The sequence below is a fragment of the Giraffa tippelskirchi genome, chromosome 4, assembly GCF_054371585.1.
Source record: "Giraffa tippelskirchi isolate mGirTip1 chromosome 4, T2T-mGirTip1v1.2.pri, whole genome shotgun sequence".
Taxonomy (NCBI): Eukaryota; Metazoa; Chordata; class Mammalia; order Artiodactyla; family Giraffidae; genus Giraffa; species Giraffa tippelskirchi.
In genome coordinates this window covers 90,283,281-90,302,847 of record NC_137278.1, presented here as the reverse complement: position 1 = coordinate 90,302,847, position 19,567 = coordinate 90,283,281, and the positions used below count along the sequence as shown (strand labels likewise).

General features: G+C 51.4%; 2 protein-coding genes across 5 annotated transcripts; both read right to left on the bottom strand.

Moving 5' to 3' along the window:
- Positions 1-31: 31 nt before the first annotated feature.
- Positions 32-11,872, bottom strand: SMYD5 (SMYD family member 5). Of its 4 annotated transcripts, none has more exons than XR_014051503.1 (14): positions 11,755-11,872; positions 7,722-7,830; positions 6,850-6,989; positions 6,281-6,402; positions 5,822-5,891; positions 5,112-5,216; positions 4,287-4,349; positions 3,997-4,067; positions 3,576-3,682; positions 3,139-3,195; positions 2,258-2,352; positions 1,532-1,602; positions 1,001-1,431; positions 32-514 (listed from the first exon to the last, which is right to left on the bottom strand). XR_014051503.1 is itself a non-coding variant. In XM_081483020.1 (13 exons), the coding sequence occupies exons 1-13, from the start codon at positions 11,848-11,850 to the stop codon at positions 1,284-1,286; spliced, it is 1,254 nt and encodes a 417-aa protein (XP_081339146.1). In that variant the 5' UTR covers positions 11,851-11,872; the 3' UTR covers positions 32-1,283. The 4 variants fall into 4 exon arrangements, 2 of the variants coding, with proteins under 2 accessions (XP_081339146.1, XP_081339147.1); XR_014051504.1 differs by having other exon boundaries at positions 32-390; XM_081483020.1 differs by having other exon boundaries at positions 32-1,431.
- An 802-nt stretch (positions 11,873-12,674) lies between these two features.
- Positions 12,675-19,090, bottom strand: NOTO (notochord homeobox). Its single transcript, XM_081483022.1, has 3 exons — positions 18,455-19,090; positions 16,083-16,297; positions 12,675-14,119 (listed from the first exon to the last, which is right to left on the bottom strand). The coding sequence occupies exons 1-3, from the start codon at positions 18,870-18,872 to the stop codon at positions 13,961-13,963; spliced, it is 792 nt and encodes a 263-aa protein (XP_081339148.1). The 5' UTR covers positions 18,873-19,090; the 3' UTR covers positions 12,675-13,960.
- Between the last annotated feature and the right edge of the window lie 477 nt (positions 19,091-19,567).

Here is a 19,567-nt window from a genome sequence, read left to right as displayed (position 1 = left end):
AAGTTATCCCCCACAAAGCATTCCTGTAAAGGCCTGTCACCATTCATGTTTTATTGAGAACAGTGGGCAGGTGGGGAGGAAGGGGTGCTGGCTGCTCTGAAGAATTAAGAACCCAATAGGCTAGTCAGGCAGATTCCATCTGCTCCAGGAAAGGGCCTATGGGGCGGCACCTGGCCTTCCTGGGATCCCTCAGCAGGGGCATGCAGCAGACCCCTCAGGGAAGGTGGGCAGAAAAGAATTGCGGGTGACAGGTTACAATTTCCACAGCTTCCAACCCAAGAGCAAGGGGTAGTGCTAATCTGGGGAGGAGGAGGACAGTCAGGGCTAATCTTGAGTATCCAGCCCAGCTCTTCTAGGTTTCTGGAAGACTTGTGTGCCTCTGTGGAGATCCTAAAGATGGAAATTGAGACCAGGAGAGCCCCTCACTGAAGAAAGTTCTAGAAGACTGTAGAACATCCTCAATTAGGAAGCAGAGGCCTTTCACCCCCCAGGTCTCAGCCATGCTGCTGGAGTCCTAAATGGAGAGGGTAAGAGGAGGGGTGGTGATCCCCCCATACCCCTCCCAAGGGAGGCAGAGACCTCTTCCATACCCTGTGAGGCTAGCCACTGTACCAGGGCCTAAAAGCAAGGCACAAGTACAGAGATTCTGGGGGAGGGGTTAATCTCTACTCCCCTGATGTCTAAATGGTGGGTGAGGTGAGGTGGGGGGGCGGTAATCCCCGTGGTTCAGTGTTCCCCACAGAGAGCCTAAGAGAAGGTGCAGTGGGGCCCAGTTCCCCACTCCTGCCTCTCCCAGCTGTGCCAGTGGTCAGGCTACAACAGTGGGAAGTAGGGAAGACGGTAAGGGCATCTTGGCCCCTCTCTTCTTCAGTGGAGTCAGGCTGTTCTCAGGTTGCCACTTTGTTACTGCCCTCCTCCCCCCATACTGAGTTGAGAGGGCTGAAGCCTCAAGCAGGTAAGTAAGTGGGGCCATGGGGAAGAAACATTGTTAGGCCCCAACCTTGGTTCCAGCCACTTCCATCCGAACCTCAGGGGGAAGCCAGTTCTGAGAGACTCAGTGACAGCGCAGAGCCTGAGCCACTCAGCAGCAGTCTCCAGGGTGTGAGGTCCGGCAGCAGGGAGAGGGCCTAGGGTCCAGCCTGTCTTACCCTCTGGTAGAAAGAGTACTGAAATGGGGGGGAAGCAGGCAACAGGAGTGGGGTGTTCCTTCCAAGCCTCTGCTCTGGGGAAAGGCCCCCTCTTCTGCAGGGTCTGGGGTAGGAGCGCTTCCGAGCAGGGTGACATCACACATCAGTCATCTCATCCCCCAGCTCGGCATCTTCTGGCTCTCCTTCCTCCTCCTCTTCCTCCTCCTCCTCCTCAGAGGTCATGTTGGGTTCATCGGCCTCTGCCAGACATTTAGGGCAGGAACAGACGAACAAATAGTTCTCCCTGCAGAGGGCAAAGGGGGATGATGGTGAGGGCACAGTCAGGCAGCCACTGGAATAGAGGACCCCAGAGCACCGATGCCCACCGCAGCCCCCGCTGGCACCTGAGGATCTTGTGGCGGCTGTGGCGGCTGCGCTCCCGCTGACAGCAGTCTAAGTAGCTGATGCAGATTTCCTAAGGGGCACAAGAAAGGTGGGCTGATGGTCTTTCTAACAGGTGGGATTAGGGCCTCTCCAACCTCTGCCCTGGGTCCAACCATTGCCTCATCCCCAGGGGCCTGAGCTACCCTTCACTGAAAGGGCAGGCCGCCCCAATCTGTCCCTTTGTGCTCAGAGCAGGGAGGGCACTGTGAGGCTTTAATAGTCTGAACTGGGGGCTATGGCTGGGCCTCAGGCCACGGCCAAGGTCTGTCTGTGGCTGGGGCAGAGGTTATCTGGCTGTGAAGCTCCTCACCCTGAAAGAAGTTTCAAGCAGGCTTTGTGCACTGTTCTAAGAGCCAGGACCCAAATCACACTAGCAACCCATAGTCCAAGCCACAAAGGGCCATTTCCTGTTTCCTTGGAAGCTGCAGATTCCTTGATCAAAAAGTAGCTGGAGACAAGAACTCAGGCACACAGTGCCTCTTACACACTGCTGAGGCTTTCTGGAGTTATTTTTTGAAGTGGGGTGGGGTCAGAGCACACTCACAGGCAAGACTAAGGTCCTGCAGCATGTGGGGATTCAACCCAACAGCCTGAACCTGGGGCTGGAGCCACTGCTGCTCCTGATTCCTGGAAAGAACTTGCCAGGCCTCCTGCCCACCCACCCCCACAGCTACTTGCCCCCTCACCTCTCCTGGCTTAATATCCTCCAGGGCGGTGACATGCAAAAGGAAGTTGTTTTCTGGGAAGGAGGTCTCTGCATTGGGGACACAGCTGTGGTTGCCTGGGTCATGAGAGGCAGGTAATGAGGATTGTTGACTAAGAAAAAGAACAGCCTTCACTGTGCAGAGCCCTGGGCCCCGTCTTTCCTTGTTCTCTGATCCCTGCTAGGGCTGTGCAGGTCCTGAGGCCCTGGTATCCTGTTCCCTGTCCAGCGCTCTTTCCTGCAGAGCACAGGCCCACATCACTGCCCTGCCCCACCTGCCATGCCTGGCCCTGCTCTTCTCCTCACTGGTCCCCTTGATCCTCAGCTGTTCCCAGTGTCTCACAAAGGGAGGGGCAGGGCTGTGAAAGGGATGCCTGTGCCTGAAACTTAACTCAGTCTGTCTGTTATTGGTAACAGCTGGGAGCCTAGTTTGGGAAAGGTAGTGTCCCCAGAGCCTGGGAGGAAAGGTTTGCGGTGAGGAGAGCAGAGGGTGGGAGGCCGGGATCTGGAAAGACAACAGTCCGAACTGGCTCTGTCCCTCCATCAGGTGCTGATGAGACTGCCTTCCAGCCTGAGCTCCTCCTGGGTTCTTAGGACACTCAGGACTCACAGGGCAGTGGTGGGGCAAGATCCAGGGTTCCCTCTGGAAGAATCAGAGCTCTGTGCCCTGCCTTAGCACTGGGCCTAGCCCATTGGAAAGCACGAGCAGTCCAATAAATGAATGAAAAAATGATAGAGAAGACCAAGGGGAAATCCTCAAGCTCAGCCCTAATCCCACTCCCAGACTCAACTCTACCAGCCCAGAAGGGATCAAGAGAGGTGAACTGCAGCGTGAGGCTGCGCCTTCTCAATGCCGGGACTCACAGCAGCTCTGCAGCACAAAGAGGCCAGATCCTTCACAGTTAAGAAACTCGCCGGTTGCTGTAAGACAGTAGTATGCAGATGGTATTACATCCATTTCATAGGTAGGAAAAGGAAACCAGGCTTATAAGGAGGCATGGCTCCACTGTCTTGCCACCCAGTCACTACCATTTACCTGACAATGCTTCTCTGAGGCACAAGCTTGCTTTCTTATACATCATACCAACTTACGATCCGGCACTCCCCCACCCCCCACATGAGGCCTCTGTGTGGACCACAGGCCTTTTTCTCATGTAGGCCCTGCAGACAGGCATGAAGCTTCACACAGGGATTACCTTCCCCAACCGCGAACTCAGAGCTCCCTGGGGGAAGACTGTGTCCACTGACTGACTGATGGGGGCTTCCAAAGTTGGGTGAGGCCAAGGCTCCATCTCACCAACCTGCCTCGATGTCCTTGTACAGCTGGTCAATGAAGGCGTCCAGCTGCTCACGGTCCTGAGGCTTCAGCTCCAGAGCATCACAGGCATGGACCCACTGGCTCAGGGAGCTGGGGGTCCCAGGCAGCCGTGGTTGGAGAGGAGAAAGACCCAGCTCACAGGGCTCTCCACCTCCAAGCAAGTTAAGTTCATTTCTTTCTCCCAAGAGGGGGTGGGGGTAGGTAGGTGTGTCCTTTCCCAACAGACTCAGTGTTCCCAAGAAACACTCAGTCTGTCTGACCCTCGCCCCTGAGTTTAGTCCAGCGTTCTGGCCGAGTCACACCCTGCCCCACCCTAGTCTTGAAAGGAGCTTGGCTACTTTTCTCAGTCTCCCACCCCAGCCCTGAGGGACAAGTCCAATAGCTCTGGAACATTCTCTCCTAACCTGGTCCCAATTCCTTGGCCATTGGTCCCAACAAGAGCAAAGAGAGACCGGAATCCATCCGGAGTGAACCACTGTGGGGAGAAAAGAGAAGAGCACTCAGTGGGCTGCCACTTGCTCTTCTTCCTGATACAACTCTCTGTCGAGGAAGCTTGCTGTGAGTCAGTCCCATCCCAACTCCGTAAGACCAGGTCTGCTCTCGCTTAGCTGTCTCAGGCAGAGACGCTGCCCTGGTTGCTCCCGGAGAGCTGGAGTAACTGGGAGGCCACTGGTCCCGCCTTCCCCGCATTCACCTGGCTGAGTGCTTCTTCATAAAGCGCCTCTGTGAAGAGTCTCCGCAGTAGCTCCAGCTGACCCTGGTTTAGGGAAGGCAGGGAGAGACTTGCAGCCCTGGGGTTTCCCCTTAGCACCCAGGCAGGGCCCAGAAGACCATGTAAGGGAAGGAAAAGGGTGAGCTCTGAAGACTGAGCTTTCCCTGGGGGCAAAGGAAAGCCATGCAGTCCTGATCTCAAAAGAGCCTTGGCAGTCTGCTGGCCTCTTCCAACCCAGGGTAGCAAACCCCAAATTCCTATTTTCTAGCACTTTTACCAGCACCACCCTCCAGAGCAGCTTGACACTCCCCTCCTTTCCCCAGATTCAGTGCAGGAAAGCCTGCCCCAAAAGCCCTTTTACACACCTGCCTCCACCTTCAGGCAGCTCCTGCACAGAAGTCTGCTCTCCTCGAGAAGAATGTGTAACTCTTTGATCTGGAGTGAGTGCTCAGTACATGGGCAACTAGAAGTCTGTTTCACCCCACTTCCTAACCTGCAGACCCCCCAACCCTCCATTTTTCATTACACTTGATTTGCCCACTGCTATCCGATCATGGGGTCCTGCCTTCCCATATCAGGGCACCCAGCCCCTCCATCCTTGGTCATCACCCCACTTTCCAATTTTAAGTCCACATTAGGTTATGAAGTTAAACAGCAGCAGAAATACAAGTCTCTGAATAGATTTTTGGACTCAGGTGCGAACTTCTTCCTGTGACTGGGAAAGGAGCAAGTGTGAAGCTTCCTCCAGGTAGCCATAGACAGCCCAGGCTACTGGCAGGGGTGGGAGGGTCATGGGGGGAGACCAACCTTGAATTTGTCCCCTAGGAGTTTATGGACAATTTCCTCCTCCTCATTAGCAGTTTTATTACAGAACTGGGAGAAGAGCCTGATCCAACGATCCTTATCCTTAGCCTGCAGTGAACAAATATACTTCAAGGTCAGGTTCATACATGCCCATGCATGCATGTGCACAGATGGACTCACGGACACCCTCTTCTTTACTGTCACTCCCACCCTTGTGGGAAGAGTAGGCTGTCATTCCAAAGCCCTGGCCCTCAGAGAAACATCATCACACATTAGCTTCTAGGTAGACTCTTCCGCCCAACCCTGCCCACACCCAACCATCTCCCCCACTGCTGCCAAGCTAGCCAATTCACGACACTTGGGAAAACAGAATGAGGCTGAGGAGCAACAATATTAAAGAAGGGGTCAGAGTAGCTTCTCTTGCTTTACCTAAAAAGATACAATCCTGAAAAGGTGATGCTTATAAATCGAATGCATGAACTGCTGCACAGGAAGTCATCTCATAGATCAAAGACCACAGGCAAGATAAGCCCTCCTCCCCCTGCCAGATTTATGGTTAGCTACTCCTAAGGTTTACACAGCAAGCAGCTCTTCTTTGAGAGGCCCAGAAGGAACTCTGTATCCAAGCCAGAGTCTTAAAGTGAAAAGGAAACTGAAGCCAAGGGTTGAATGAGGCCAGAGTCAGCTTCCTCCAGAAGATCAGGTGGGCTCACCTGTTTCACTGTGGCCACCATCCGGGCCATCAACATGATGCTTGCAGTCTCAGGGGGGTAGTGAACACTCCTGGGGAGAAAGAAAAAGGTTTGGCCTAGAAATTCCCTTCCCAGTAGCTGAATTCAGGGAAGCCTGGTCTGACTGCTACAGAGAATCTTTCCTACCAATCCCATTCATAACCAAAGAGGGAAAGCTATTGGCAAGGACATGGGCAGGATTTTATATCTTTATGGGCTTAATGGGGCTCTTTCTAGTAGTGTGTAAAATGCTGAGGCTGGTGGGACTGGCAGCTCAGACTTAAGGCAGGGGGAAGAGGTGAAATGACCTCTGTTTAGCCCTAAGAATGGAGGAAAAATCCAGGGAGTGGTAACTTAAGAAAGATGGCTGCATCTGCTGAGCACGGGGAAGACAGGCAAGGAGGGAAGGATAAAGGAGAGAAGAGAGGAAATGCTACCTACCTCCAGGCCTCCTGCAGCTTATTGAGAGGATGCGCAGGGTCATCCTGGGAGGGGCCTGGGCACAGGATCTGATGGTATTGCTCAGCTGCGGCCAGTCGACATTCTGCACTGCAGTATGTCACCTGTCGGGGGAGGTGGAGGTCAGCACCCGAGGATCTGGCCTGGGGTGAGGCACAGACACCTGTGTGGCCTCACCTCCTCTAACTTCATTCCTCCCACAAACAGCCCCTGAGCAGCAGTCAGTGATAGTATGGTATTCTGAGAAGAGGAAGCACTCAGGGCTCTGCGGGCATGTGAGAGGGGCACCTGACCCAGGCTTTAAAACTGTGGGAAGAAGAGACTGCTTCTCAGGGAAAGGGAGGGGCCCTGCCAGGCTCCGAGGAAGAGGGCAAGCTCCCAACAAACCTGTTTTCTGGACAGTGGGGCTGGAACAGGGTAGACGAAACTGGAATAGTAACCAAGCCTTTTCAATGTCTTTCCCTACACTGGGGGCTCTGAAGGGCATGACCAAGTCCGTCCTTACTCCTGTCTCCCCAGAGAGGACTTCAGCTCAGCCCCAGGCTCCTCACCTGGCAGTGGGGACAGCTCTGGTGCAGGTCTTTGCGCACAGTGCACAGCTCAGGGTGAGGCAGAACCTGGCCTGGTTTCCCGGTCAGTCTCTGGGCATTTTCCTCTGCCTTCTCCAGTGCCCGAAGACAGTGGTCACAGGCTGGGGGAGAGAGCCAGACATGACAACGTGTCTAAGAGCAGGGGCTGCGTTTGTCCTTTCACAGCAATATCCGCAGGGCTAGGACAGCACCTGGCTCATAGCAGATGTTTTAAGGGGTGAGTAAATGAATGACTATGTTAAAGAATGGAATGAATGAATCAATTTCACATGCATTCAAAGACAGATGATACCTTCTTCCCTCTCTGGAGTCCCCACCCCTCCAAGCAGACTCTCCCTGCTTCCCCATGGGACTTAGTCTGTGGGGCTCTCCACCCCTCCCCTGGGTTTTCCCCACATTCTGGAGCTGACTGACCCTCCTTTCACAGATTTTTCTCTAGCCCAAGGAAAGGGTGAAAAAAGCAAGTGGCTGGCAAAGATAAGAGCATCCTGTTTGTTTCCTAATGCAGCCTTTTTTGACCAGGGGGCATGTGGCCTCTTCTTGGTAGGGGGCTCCACTTTGGCACAGAGCCCTTCATGATGACACTGAGTTCCACCTGAGTGACAGGCCTCCTCCAGAGTACCCTTTGGAAGAGCTTCTTTGCTACAGGCTCACAGCCCCAGACGGCCTGAGATTAAACAGAAGCATGGTTCTCAGGCACAGTTCTCCAAGAGAAAATGCGCTTTCCCTCCCGACACCGGGAGTCCCAGAGACTGTCAGGGATATACGTGCTCTCCTCCAGGAGCCAAGGCTGCTGGGCCCAGCAGCCCTCAGAGTGGGCGAGATGAGCTCACCTCGGTAGTGATAAAGTGCATTCCAGAGAAACTGCGCAGCCACCAGGGGCCGTTCTACGAATATGGTCTCCCCCTTCCGGATCAGCTGTGTGGCAAACAGCCCCTTTCCCTAAAAGGGCAGAGAAGGAACAGGATGGCCATAAGAAGAGACAGAGGACAGAGCTTCAAGGGCTCCTCACCTCCACGTGCTTCCCTCTCGGCAGAGGCCTCTGCCTCAGGAGGTCAGTCACGGAGCGTCATCAGCCCCCTTCATAATCACCTCCTCCGGAAATGCAGTTCTGCCCTACATTCAGTAGCACTTCTTCCAGCCTGTCCAGGGCAGAGGGCCTGGGATGGGAAGAGAAGCCACCATGTCAACCATATTGGATACACAGAGGAGCATTTTTAGCATGGCCAGAGGTTCATAGCAGGCTGGAGCCTCCAGTACTAGAAAGTGGTACAGGGCCGCCTTCTGAGTTACCCACATGCCCCTCCAGGATCCTGGTCATGATGCTGCTCCTCAGGGTTGCAGAGAAATCCTACACTGTGGGAGGTGGAGGCCTAGTTTGCGGGAGAATGTATCCTACTTCCCTGGTCAGCTCGGTACTCACAGGACCTAGCATAGTACCTGCTGCCCATCAAGTTCTCAGGTGTTACACTGAAAGGAATGACTAACCCTAGCACCAGTCCTAAGCCTGGCCTGCTGTGAAATGTTGAGCCAACTGCCTTTTTCCATCTGTTTACCATGTGAAAAGCGAGTATTATACCTATCAGGTAGTTTCCAGGATGTAATGATATAGCACAGGTGAAGGAATCCCATGCACACCATACTACTCAAAATGAGGTGATGGACTGGCAGCATGGGGATCGCCTGGGAGATGTTAGAAACACACACTCTCAGGCCCCACTGCAGACCTGCCACATCAGAACCTGCATTTTAACAAGATGCCCAGGTGATTCACATGCACGTTAATGAGAAGTCCTGGTCTAAAGCACTGCAGGCACCACGTATGGGATGAAAGATGAGAAAATGACTGTTGAATTGCCATCTCTCAAATGTGCTTCCCTGGTGGCTCAGACGGTAAAGCAACTGCTTACAATGTGAGTGATCTGGGTTTGATCCCTGGGTCAGGAAGATCCTCTGGAGAAGGAAATGGCAACCCACTCCAGTACTCTTGCCTGAAAAATCCCATGGACAGAGGAGCGTGGTAGGCCACGGTCCATGGGGTCGCAAAGAGTCGGACATGACTGAGCGACTTCACTTCACTTCAAATGTGCAAAGGGACTCAGGAGACAGTTTTAGAACCCAGGCAGTTACTGGCCCAGCTGGACACTTTTGCCCACTCTACACTTAGAGGACTGGTGCCCCTGCCAATTGCCCCAGTAGTGCCAGTGAACTGTCACAAAAAGGGAGAGAAAGAAAATAATTGAGCCAGCAGTGAAATGTCCTGTCATGTGGCCTCCTGGGTAGCTCCCTATTTCCTTTGAACACTGGCGCTTTGGCTAGGCAGGGGCACCTCCCCAAATCAGAGCAGCAGGATGTGTAGACCCGGACAGGCCCATGAGTCACAAATCTCAACCCTGTGAATAACTCTGGGAGCTCTAATAGCACACTGGGGACAGCTGGAACAAAACCATTGACAAAGCTGTGGATGCAGCTTGGTTGTCTTTCTAGAAGCCCACCTCCATGCTGAGTAACCCCTGGGGCCCCAACCTAGCAAAATGAAAACCTGGCCTTCCTCTGTGGGATGCAAAGATATTATGAACAGGGACCCACATTACTTCTGACAGTCATCAATCTTGATATTGGATAAGCACTGATCTCTTTCTCCCTCTTTCTGGAGGACCAAATGGAGGAAATATTTAGTAATCAATGCAAAGGGAAGAATCAGAGCTGTTCCTCTGTGAAACTACTCATCCCCAAAACATATAAAGTGTTTCAAGAAAAAAACAGCTCTAATTCATATTACCAAGAAGCCTGGAGAGAAATGAACCTGAACTTGAATGTAAAGGGTACAAACTATGCAAAGTTATTTGCAATTTGAAAAGTAAGCTTGTTTTTTTTTTTAAAGATTGTACAATAGAAATTTAAGACTCTAGTAAATTAATTCGTTATTAAATTATTTTCTAGAAAAATGTCAATTGCCAAAAGTGAATTCAACAGGAAGCCAAGACAGACTAACAAGCAACACCAACACCTGCCTGATGTGCACTAATACAGCATCTGGGTTGACATTTATCATATTTGATTAGGTTTCTGTTCTGACCGGTCATATCCCTGGCATAGCAATTGGCAAAATTTTGAAAATCATTCTTGCCAATATCCACAGAAGCAACAGAGAAAGTGATCAAAAACCACCCCCATATGAGGCCCCCAGTCTGTATGGTTTCATAAATCAGCTCTCTCAAACCAAATAAGTAATTCTTATGCTATTTAAACTATTCAATAACAGAGGGAAAAAAAATGGAAAGTTTCTCTACTTTACAAAACAAACAAAAAGCCAAGTATAACTCTGATGTGGTAACCTGAGGAAGATACCATAAAGGAAAAAAGAAAAATCACAAACCAATCCCACTTGTGAATACAGATGCAAAAAGGATAAGCCATCTTGTCACCAACTCTGCAGCAGCACATAAGTTTTGGGCATAGAGAGGGAAGCCAGCTCCTTCTTCCAGAGCTGGGGTTTTGATGGAAGGCTAGAACAGGACAACTGGGCAAGGAGAGTGGCTGAAGTGATGAAGTTAAGAGGGAAGAAGTTAAAAAAAAAGGAGGGGGTTCAGAGACATGAGCAAAATGAAAGAAAGGTGAATATCTCTGCTTGCTAGGAGTGATGGAACTGAAACACCATCAAACTGTGAGCCAATGAGAGCACTGCAGGCCTTGGGGTGGAGATGGAGTTGTGGGCAGTGAGGAGCCCAAGGACATAGGGGAGCTGATTTACCACCTTAAGAGAGGAATGCTCCAGATGCCTCTGGAGTGGAAAGAGGACAATGGAAGGTTAGGTTGGGGAACTGTGTGAAAACCACGATGCTGAGAGCAGGAGCCAGATGACTAGAAGGCTGACATCCAGGGCAAGGAGCAAGGATACACAATACCACTACAAATGATAAATTATTCAACCTCATTAGTAAAAAAATACAAATGAGAACAAAGCAGTATCATTTTGTACATATCAACTAATAAAGATAACCAAGAAAGAAAATACTTAGTGCTGGTGAGAATAAAAGGATGTGTGTGCAGACAGTAAGCTTCAGCATCTTTGACCTCAGGGATGGAAAACAAGATACAGTATAAGGATCCATAAATGAACATTGTTGAGTGAACAGTGGTCCTCCCATGAAAGACTATTACTCAACTCTTAAAAATTAATACCTAAAAGTAGGATTATTGATATTGAAATATATACTGCTGCATCAGAAAGCAGCCTAAAAATGTAACTTTAACATGCACAGATTTGCACAAATACAAGATCATGAGTGTTTTACCTTTCCTTTCCTTACAGGCACTTTCGAATTTTTTCTACATTGAACTTTAAAACACGATAGTAAAACAACAAAATGTCATCCTCTTGATTTAAACCCTTCAATGTTACCACGAGCTTCGGTGCAAATTCCTTAGCACTCCAAGACCCTTTGTGAAGTGTCCTGGCCTCTCTCCTCAACCTCCCACCCAAATCTCACTCAGAAAGTTCCTTGATGGCCCACACTGTTTAGTACCGCAGCTCCCTCTGCCCGGCACGTCCCGCCCAACAGCTCCCAGGATCCAGCAGCAATATCCCCCGGTCTGGCGCTCCCCAGCCCAGCTGGCAGAAAGGCCCGGTTCCACGGGAGGAGGCGGAGCGCACGAAGACTCCGCGGGCCCCAGCCCACCACGTGATCGCCCTGGAAAGCCTGCACGCGGGGACCGACACGGAGCCCCCGGGCCGCGAGCCAGGGCCGGACAGCAGCGTCGGAGCAGTAGAGGAGCCTCTAAGCTGCAGGCATGGGGTTCCGCAGGGCTGTCTCCAAGGCCGGGCTGGGTGGGGGACCCTGGCACGGTTCGCCGCGGCCTCACCTTGGCGCTGCTCACAAAGCGGACTTCCACGGCGACCCGGGCCGGGCCCGCCACGCCCACGCAGAAAGAGAACACGTCGCACATGGAGGCCGCCATCTTGGGCGTACCTCCGCCTTCTGACTCTTGACCCAGCCTCGACCCGGGAGGCCCCGCCCCCAGAAGGCCCCGCCGCCAGCGTGCGTGTCCGTGAGGCCGCGCGGGTTTGCGCACAAGTTTTTGAGCCAAGTTTGTGTAGGTCGAGTGGTTAGTTGACTGGGTGTGGCTGGGCCTGCCTTTGTGCTTTTACATCTGTGCAGTTTTGCCTCTGTTTTCGTGGCCAGTAGCAGAGTTTGTGTGTGTCGTTTTGATGTGTGTCTGAATTCGTGTTTGTGTCTGTTGTCTCTACCTCCCAGTGGCCTGTCTTGTCAGTCGCTCTTTGGACTCAGCCTAAAGGGAAGAGCTAGCTTACCACACTTATCCATCCTACAAAGTCCAGCGCCAAGATTTGCTATTTCCCCAGGCACTCTGGCATGGGGCAGACAGTCCTATGAAAGATCAAGCTGGAAGTGTGTCTTACTCAGACGCTTCAGGGGCATAGGGACCTTGTAGCCTGGGGGGTGCTGGAGGGTCTAAGGACCATGAAGTTGTATACAGAAGTGAGTCTGCATATGCAGATTGTCCTGACTATGGGAGAGGGATCTGGTCTCTTGCTCAGGACTGACATGTAGCATCTTTCCCCACAGCCAGGCCTGATCCCTGTCTCTCATTTTGTTCCCACCTCCTCCAATTGATCCTGTGCTACTTGACAATAAGACCTGTGTCTACATCTGCTGTGGTCTCATGGTGACATTTAGGGATTGGATAGAGCCATGTAACTGCTGAATAGGTAACTGACTGGTGATTTTTAAAACACGGAAGCCAACATTTCCTGGAAGAGGCACTTGCAGCTGTGTTCCTTTAATAGAGTTGACTGGATCCAACATTAGGAAGGATTTCCTGGAAGACAGGAACAGAAGGTTCTTGAAGCTGGACCGTGGCCTCCCCCCTCCCTCCAGCTGCAGCCTGGTATCCTCGAAACGATGGTCCACTGCCTCAGGGAAGATGGTTTTCCAAGGACCTCTGCTCCCTACCTTTCCTCCCTCCCTCAAGAACTCTGAAGAGCAGTGTGGACCGTGCCCTCTCTCACCACCAGGTGGCAGGGCACACCGCCTTCCACCAGCTCATCTCAACACCCAGAAGTCATCCTCTATTCTAAGGGAATACCTTCAACAGAGGCCCGCCAGGAAATGGTGAAGTGCTAGAGAAATTAGCCCTGGAAATGTTGGTGGCGGACTTCACAAGAGGAGACTATAATATACACTTATTGGAGAGAAACTGAGTGGTTCCCGGGAAGGAATGGAAGCCATGAAGGAATGAATGGCTTGAATGGAAGGTTGTGAAGGGGTTGGGGTAATAATACAGCAGAGTTTATGACAAAATGCCAGTTTTGGCAAAGGCACAGTTAAATCTCTCTACTCAATATAAAGATGGCTAGGGGGTCAAGTCGAGTAGCTGGAGGGAAAAAGATGGTGTTCAGGGTAGCATGTCTGCTCCAAGGAGGCAGCTGGGCCTGAGTTCCTTCTATGAGTGGTAACAGTTCAGACAAAACTAAAAAACCTAAGGAAATTCTGTGAGAGTAAGTGGGCTAAATGGTCTACCTGTCCTCCTTTGCTCTCAATTTCACCATTTCCAATGGGGAAGAGTCTTCAGTGGTCAGATACTGATTCAAGGAGGCCTTCTCTCCTCTACAGCCAGGTCAGGCAAAGATTAATCTCTGGAGAGGCCGGGGCTGAGGTATTACTCCCACAGGTGAAGGGGACCTATAAGCCTTAGTAGTTACTGCACACTTAGTGCTGAGCCTGGCACACTCAAGTGTTTTACAGACATCATCTCAGCCCTGGGAGGTCAAAGTTATCAACATACCCATTCTACAGGTTGGGGGAAAACCTCAGAAATTCACTAACTTGGCCAAGGACATAGCTGAAGGCCAAAGTCTGTACCTGTGACCATTTGCATTATTACAGCTCCCAGGGGTCGATACAGAAAAAGAGGGCTCCTGCTTTACAGTTCAGATTCTCCTGGTGCCCTTTGACCTGACAAGCTCTTCATTAAGAAGTGGAACAACAAGGTCCAATGGGTGCTTCCAGGAAGAACTAGCCCAGCCTGGACTGAGCCTTTGTTGCAGTCTTCAGCTGTCCATTCCTGACTCGGAGTCTTCTCTCTGGATGCTGGTGTCGGAGCTGCTGGAGGGCTCGTCTGGGGAGGCAGCCACGGCAGATGCAGCTGGCAGTTTCAGCCTTTGCTGCTTCTGATGTTTGACCCTTCGGTTTTGGAACCAGACCCTCACCTATAATTGAGGCAGTGAGAAGAGATCAGAATGTGACTAACAGTTCCCACTGCATCCCCCATTCCCACAGTGCCCACTCCTCTCTGAAAATTTACTCTTCATTCTAAGAGAAGCACACCCTTCCCTCTAATTCCAGTACCACTCATTCACCCAAGTATTTACTGAGCTCCTGATCTGAACTCTGGAGAAGGAAATGGCAACCCACTCCAGTATTCTTGCCTGGAAAAATCCCATGAACAGAGGAGCCTGGTGGGCTACAGTCCATGGGATTGCAAAGCGTCGGACATGACTGAGCACTTGTGTATTGGCTTCACTTTAAACATACACGTCTGAGGCAGTGCTGGCCCTTCCCAGGTGATGGTGATAATAGTGAAGTACGAGCTCTGCCCTCAGGGAGCTCACAGTCTAGTGGAGGGAGACTAAAAACAAACATGGAAATAAATATATAAACACAAATGCGGGTACAAATAGGAGTTTGAGCCTCCCTGAAGAACCAGCACTTAAGCTGAGGCTCAGAGGATGAGAGGCCTGCCTGATGGGGACAGAGAAAAGCAAGCCAGTGCAGGGGAATCAAGCTTGGAGTGTCTGAGGATCAGAAAGGAGGAAAGCATGGCAGACACATCTGAGAAAGGGGAAAGCAAAGGAAGAGAAAGTGGAAGAGGTCAGTGGGGACCAGATCACCCAAAACTGTGAAGCCCATGGATTAGAAGTGTCACTTTTGAGTTTTTTAGTGGGATGTGACATAGTCCTATTTACATCAAGTACATTGCACATCTGACAGCAGGTGAAGAATGGATATAAGCAAATTTGAGGAGACAGCTGGGGAGACTATTGCAGTGATCCAGCAATAGTTGGGGCTGCATACTCCCTTCCCTGTATCATGAAAAGAACAGTCCCATTTGAAACTGGGGGTAATGGAGAAAAATGAAGTGATTCCAATTGTATTTCGGAGGTAGAGGTGAAAAGGCTGGCTGATGGATGGGAATTGGGAGAGAAAAAGGAATCTAAGATGACTGAATATTTTGAGCGGCTGGGTGGACAATGATGCCATGTGTGGGGAAAGGAAGAGACTTGGCCATGAATTGAGGTTTTGACTTGTTAAGTTTGAAATGGCTACCCACAAGACACCCAAGTGGAGGCCTCAGGAAGGTAGTTAGATGCACAAATCAGAAAAGAGGGGTGGGCTGAAGGTACAAATTAGGGAGTCACTGGCTTACAAATGGTATTTAAAACCCATGGGGATAGATTAAATCATCCAGGGAGGAAAATTTGAGGCCACAAAGAGAAGAGTTGCCTACAAAGGGAACCGAGAAGAAAGGACTAGAGAGCTGGGAAAAAAACCAAGAGAGTGTGGTGTTTGGAAGCCAAGAGAACTGTGGGTTTCAAAACAGAAGGAGTGGTTGATTGTACTGAGTGGTGGGGTAAGATGAGGGAAGAAAGCATATGGTGACTTTGGCAACATGGAGGTCATTAGAGACCTTGATGAGAAGGTTCAGTGAAATGGCAGAATGAAAGAATTCACACTGCAGTGAATTAAGGAGTAGACAGGAGGTGAGGATATGGAGAGAACATAGCCAGTTCTTGAGAAATTTGCCTGTGAAAAGAGCAGAGATAATTCAGTAGCCAGAGGGGAATATGAGGTCAAGAGAATGTTTATTATTTTTAATATTTAGTCTCTTGAATACCTACTTAATTTCATTGTCAGCTCCTTATTTAGCATGGAAACATTATAAAGTTCTAGATTAACACCATGTGTTGTTTCCATAATGTGATTTCAAACAGGACTATTTTTCTCATCATATAGAGAAGGGAGTGTGCCAGTGGTTAGGGCCCGTATCCCCTATCAGCCTGGCACAGAGAAAGCGGCCCATAAATTCCTCCCAGCCTTGACTCAGGGTTTTTTTGAGAGAGTAGTAACTGTCCCTAAGTGCAGCCTGAGCCCCACAGGAGTCCCTGCTCTCACCTGGTTCTCTGTAAGGTTGAGCTGGGCTGCCAGCTGGGCTCTCTTCTTCCCCACTATATTTTGCTGTTTTGCAAACACTTTCTCCAATTCTTCCAGCTGCTCCAAGTTAAACATGGTTCGAATCCTCTTTTGGGATCTCTCAGTGCCCTGAAGGTCCTGAGCTTGGGCCCAGTCTTGGGGATCCCAGAGGCCTAGGCAGTGAACCAGCTCCAAGCCTGAAGAGCAATTAGCAGGAGGAAAGGTTAGCCGTAACCCCTACCCTCTCATCTTGGAGGAGAGAGAACAAACTCGCAGCTCCACTGCCCTGTCTTACCCTTGGCCAGGTAACACAGCAAGAAGGCAGGTCTGGCTGCCTAAGACCTCAGCCACTGGGCCCAACTGGCTTACATAAGCATTAATAGCAAAATATAAGAAATCATCAATGGAGCCAGATTTAAAATATGGTATATTCTTGCAATGGACCATTCTGTGGCATACAGAAACTTTGTGTGGACTTATAAGGAAAATTCTCTGATACATGGTCAAGTAAAAAGAGTAAGGTGCAGACAGTGTGTCTAGTATGGGGGGGTGGTTAGAAGAACGCATGTGTGTGTATATATATGCATGTATTTTGACAAATACACATCTGTGTGAGCTCAGACGGCAAAGAATCTGCCTGCAATGCAGAGACCCAGGTTCAATCCCTGGGTAGGGAAGATCCCCTGGAGGAGGTCATAGCAACCCACTCCAGTATTCTTGCCTAGAGAATTCCATGGACAGAGGAGCCTGGCAGGCTACAGTCCATGGGGTCACAAAGAGTCAGAAGCGTCTAAAACACACACATACACACGTGTCCAAGTATTAAATAGTATACAATACACTGGAAGAATAAAGAAACTGGTGTCTGGCTGCCTGTGGGGGTGGGGAGAACCAGGTGGCTAGGGGAAAAGAATGGTATACTCTTTTCCATACTATATAGTTAACATTTTGAAGTTTGATCTATGTGGATGTAATACCCATGCAAAAACCAGCGAGGTATTTCCCTGGTGGTCCAGTAGCTAAGACTTGGTGTTCCCAGTGCAGGGGGTCTGGGTTCAATCTCTGGTCAGGGAACTCAATTCCATGCTGAAACTAAAATATACCACATGCCTCAACTAAGATCTAGCACAGCCATATAAATAAATAAATATATATATATGTAAAACTAACTTGAAAATGAGACAACAGTAATACAGAGTAGAAAGTTACAATTCAGACCTCAGGTGTGTGGGGACGTTAGAAAAAGGTGGCTTGAAGTGAGGGCTGTGGCTCTCATGAAAGTGAAAGTGTTAATCGCTCAGTCATGTCCAACTCTTTGCAACCCTATGGACTGTAACCCACCAGGCTCCTCTGTCCATGGAATTCTCCAGGCAAGAATACTGGAGTGTGTTGCCATGCCCTTCTCCATGGGATTTTCCCAATTCAGGGATCGAACCAGCATCTCCCACATAGCAGGCAGATTCTTTGCCATCTGAGCCACCAGAGGTGGCTCTCATTATGTGGCAAGAATTTGGATAATGCTTGGGAGACCAAGGTTTCTCTCCCACATGGGTGGGAGGAATGCCCAGCTGGAGGAGACACAGGGTGGGGGGAACCCAAGAAAGATTGTCTTACCAGGATCCTGGTTTGGGTTGATAAAGCTTGCACTAAATTTGCTCTTGTTTTCCCTCATAGGAGCCATGGGGATGCATGAACCAGATAGCCAAAAATGGCAAGAACTCATGTAGGTGGATGTTAATACTAGAGGAGAATATTACCCCAATGGTTAAAGTCTCATGGGGATTTAAGTGCCTGTGCTCCAGGGCCCAGAGCCCCAAGGAACCATTCTAAGAGCTGAAGGAACCTGGCTCAGAGCAGTAAGTGCAGAAGCTAAGCTCACACAGAGGTGAGCAGTGGAGGCTGTAACTGGGTCGGCTAACACCCAACAGCTCCTCGCTCTCGGGCTGAAGGGTACCAGTAGCAGCTGCTTCTCCTGCTGAATTGGCCGCGCTGGGGAAAAGCCTGTTCCACCAAGCGTTGTGCAAAGCAGGTGCGGCAGGGAGCAAGGGCCTCTCCCACTCCCTAGTCCAGGGAGAGGCCGGGCTGCCTGCAGCCCTGCGCTGATCCTGGTTGTCCGAGCCCCTCTCGGGCCTGCCCTCACCTTCCTCTCTACACACGTACCCCCGACACCTCCTCCCACTTCAGCGGCGGGCCGGATAGTCTCCCACCCGGTCTGGGTCCTTCTCTCCGCCCGGTATCACCTGCAGGGTCAAGGGTCATAAACTTGACATCCACTCCAACCACGCGTGGCTCTCAAACTCGGGGACTTCTCCTCTATCCTGTGCCCACCGTGGCGGCCGTCCGCTCCCTCGTACCTGTGACGCTGAGACCCTGGAGGCCGCAGAAGTGGGAGGCGAGGGGCCGCAGCGCAGGGGGCTGGGGGCACGGCCGGTGCAGCCCCGCACTCAGGCAGGCGCGCGGCCACGTCGGCGGGCACGCCCGGGGCAGAGCCTGGGCGGGAGGCCTGGAAGGCACGTTCCAGAGGTCCCCGTAGGCGCCAGCGGAGACTGACAGCGGGGAGATGGTGGGCGCGCGGGGGTCAGGTCTGGCCAGGATGGCCTCAACGGAAAAGGAGGACACGAGGCGTCCGGGCGCGCGGGGTGGACCTGGATTTACAGAGCCGCGCGGCAGCGCGGGGGACGCGGGCCCGGGAGAGCCGCTGGAGTGCGGGGGCTGGACCCCGACGCCCGAAAGAGGGAGCAGCCGGCAGCCCCGCGGCCCGGGGCTGGGCATGGCGCGGCCCTTCTCGGAAGGGCCCAAGAAGGGGAGCTGAGGCCTCTGGGCTGTGTGGGCAGCGCGGGAGGCGCGTGAGGACACCTGCGTTAAATAAGGGAGCGAGCCTTGTCGGCCAGGAACGGTCACAGCTGTCTCCCGCGGCTCTTAAATTGGACAGGGCGGAGCCGGGCTGGCCCGGCCTTTCCTTCCCATCGCGCAGGTGGGCGCCACCTCCCGCGGGCAGCACTCCCCACCCCCCCACCCCCGGGACGTTGCAAAGCCCCTGGCGCCTTAGTGCCCTCCCTCCTTCCTCATAAAAAAATCCCCATCCTGTGCCGTCGGGAAAAGGACCCTGAACTCACTGTAGCTTGCTGGTGATCCCAGGAGAGCCACGCCGCAGCGCCGCGACTTTAGGTTTTGGCTCATCCGCTCACTGTCTTTGAAAGCCCTGGCCACATTCACCTATGACTGTGCAGCCCTTAAATAAAATAATAATAATAATAATAATTGAAATATCTTGTTTAAACCCTGAAAAATAAATTGCCCACTTTTTCCTTCCCGGAGACACCGCTGTAGTTATCAATTTCTTTTGTGTCTTTCCAGGGACTTTCTGCACTCACGCATTACTTAAGCCCCACTGGAAAAATCTTTCTGGTATCCCAAAAAATGGAAGAGTAAGAAATACGAATTTATTGCAAATGCATGGGAGTTGG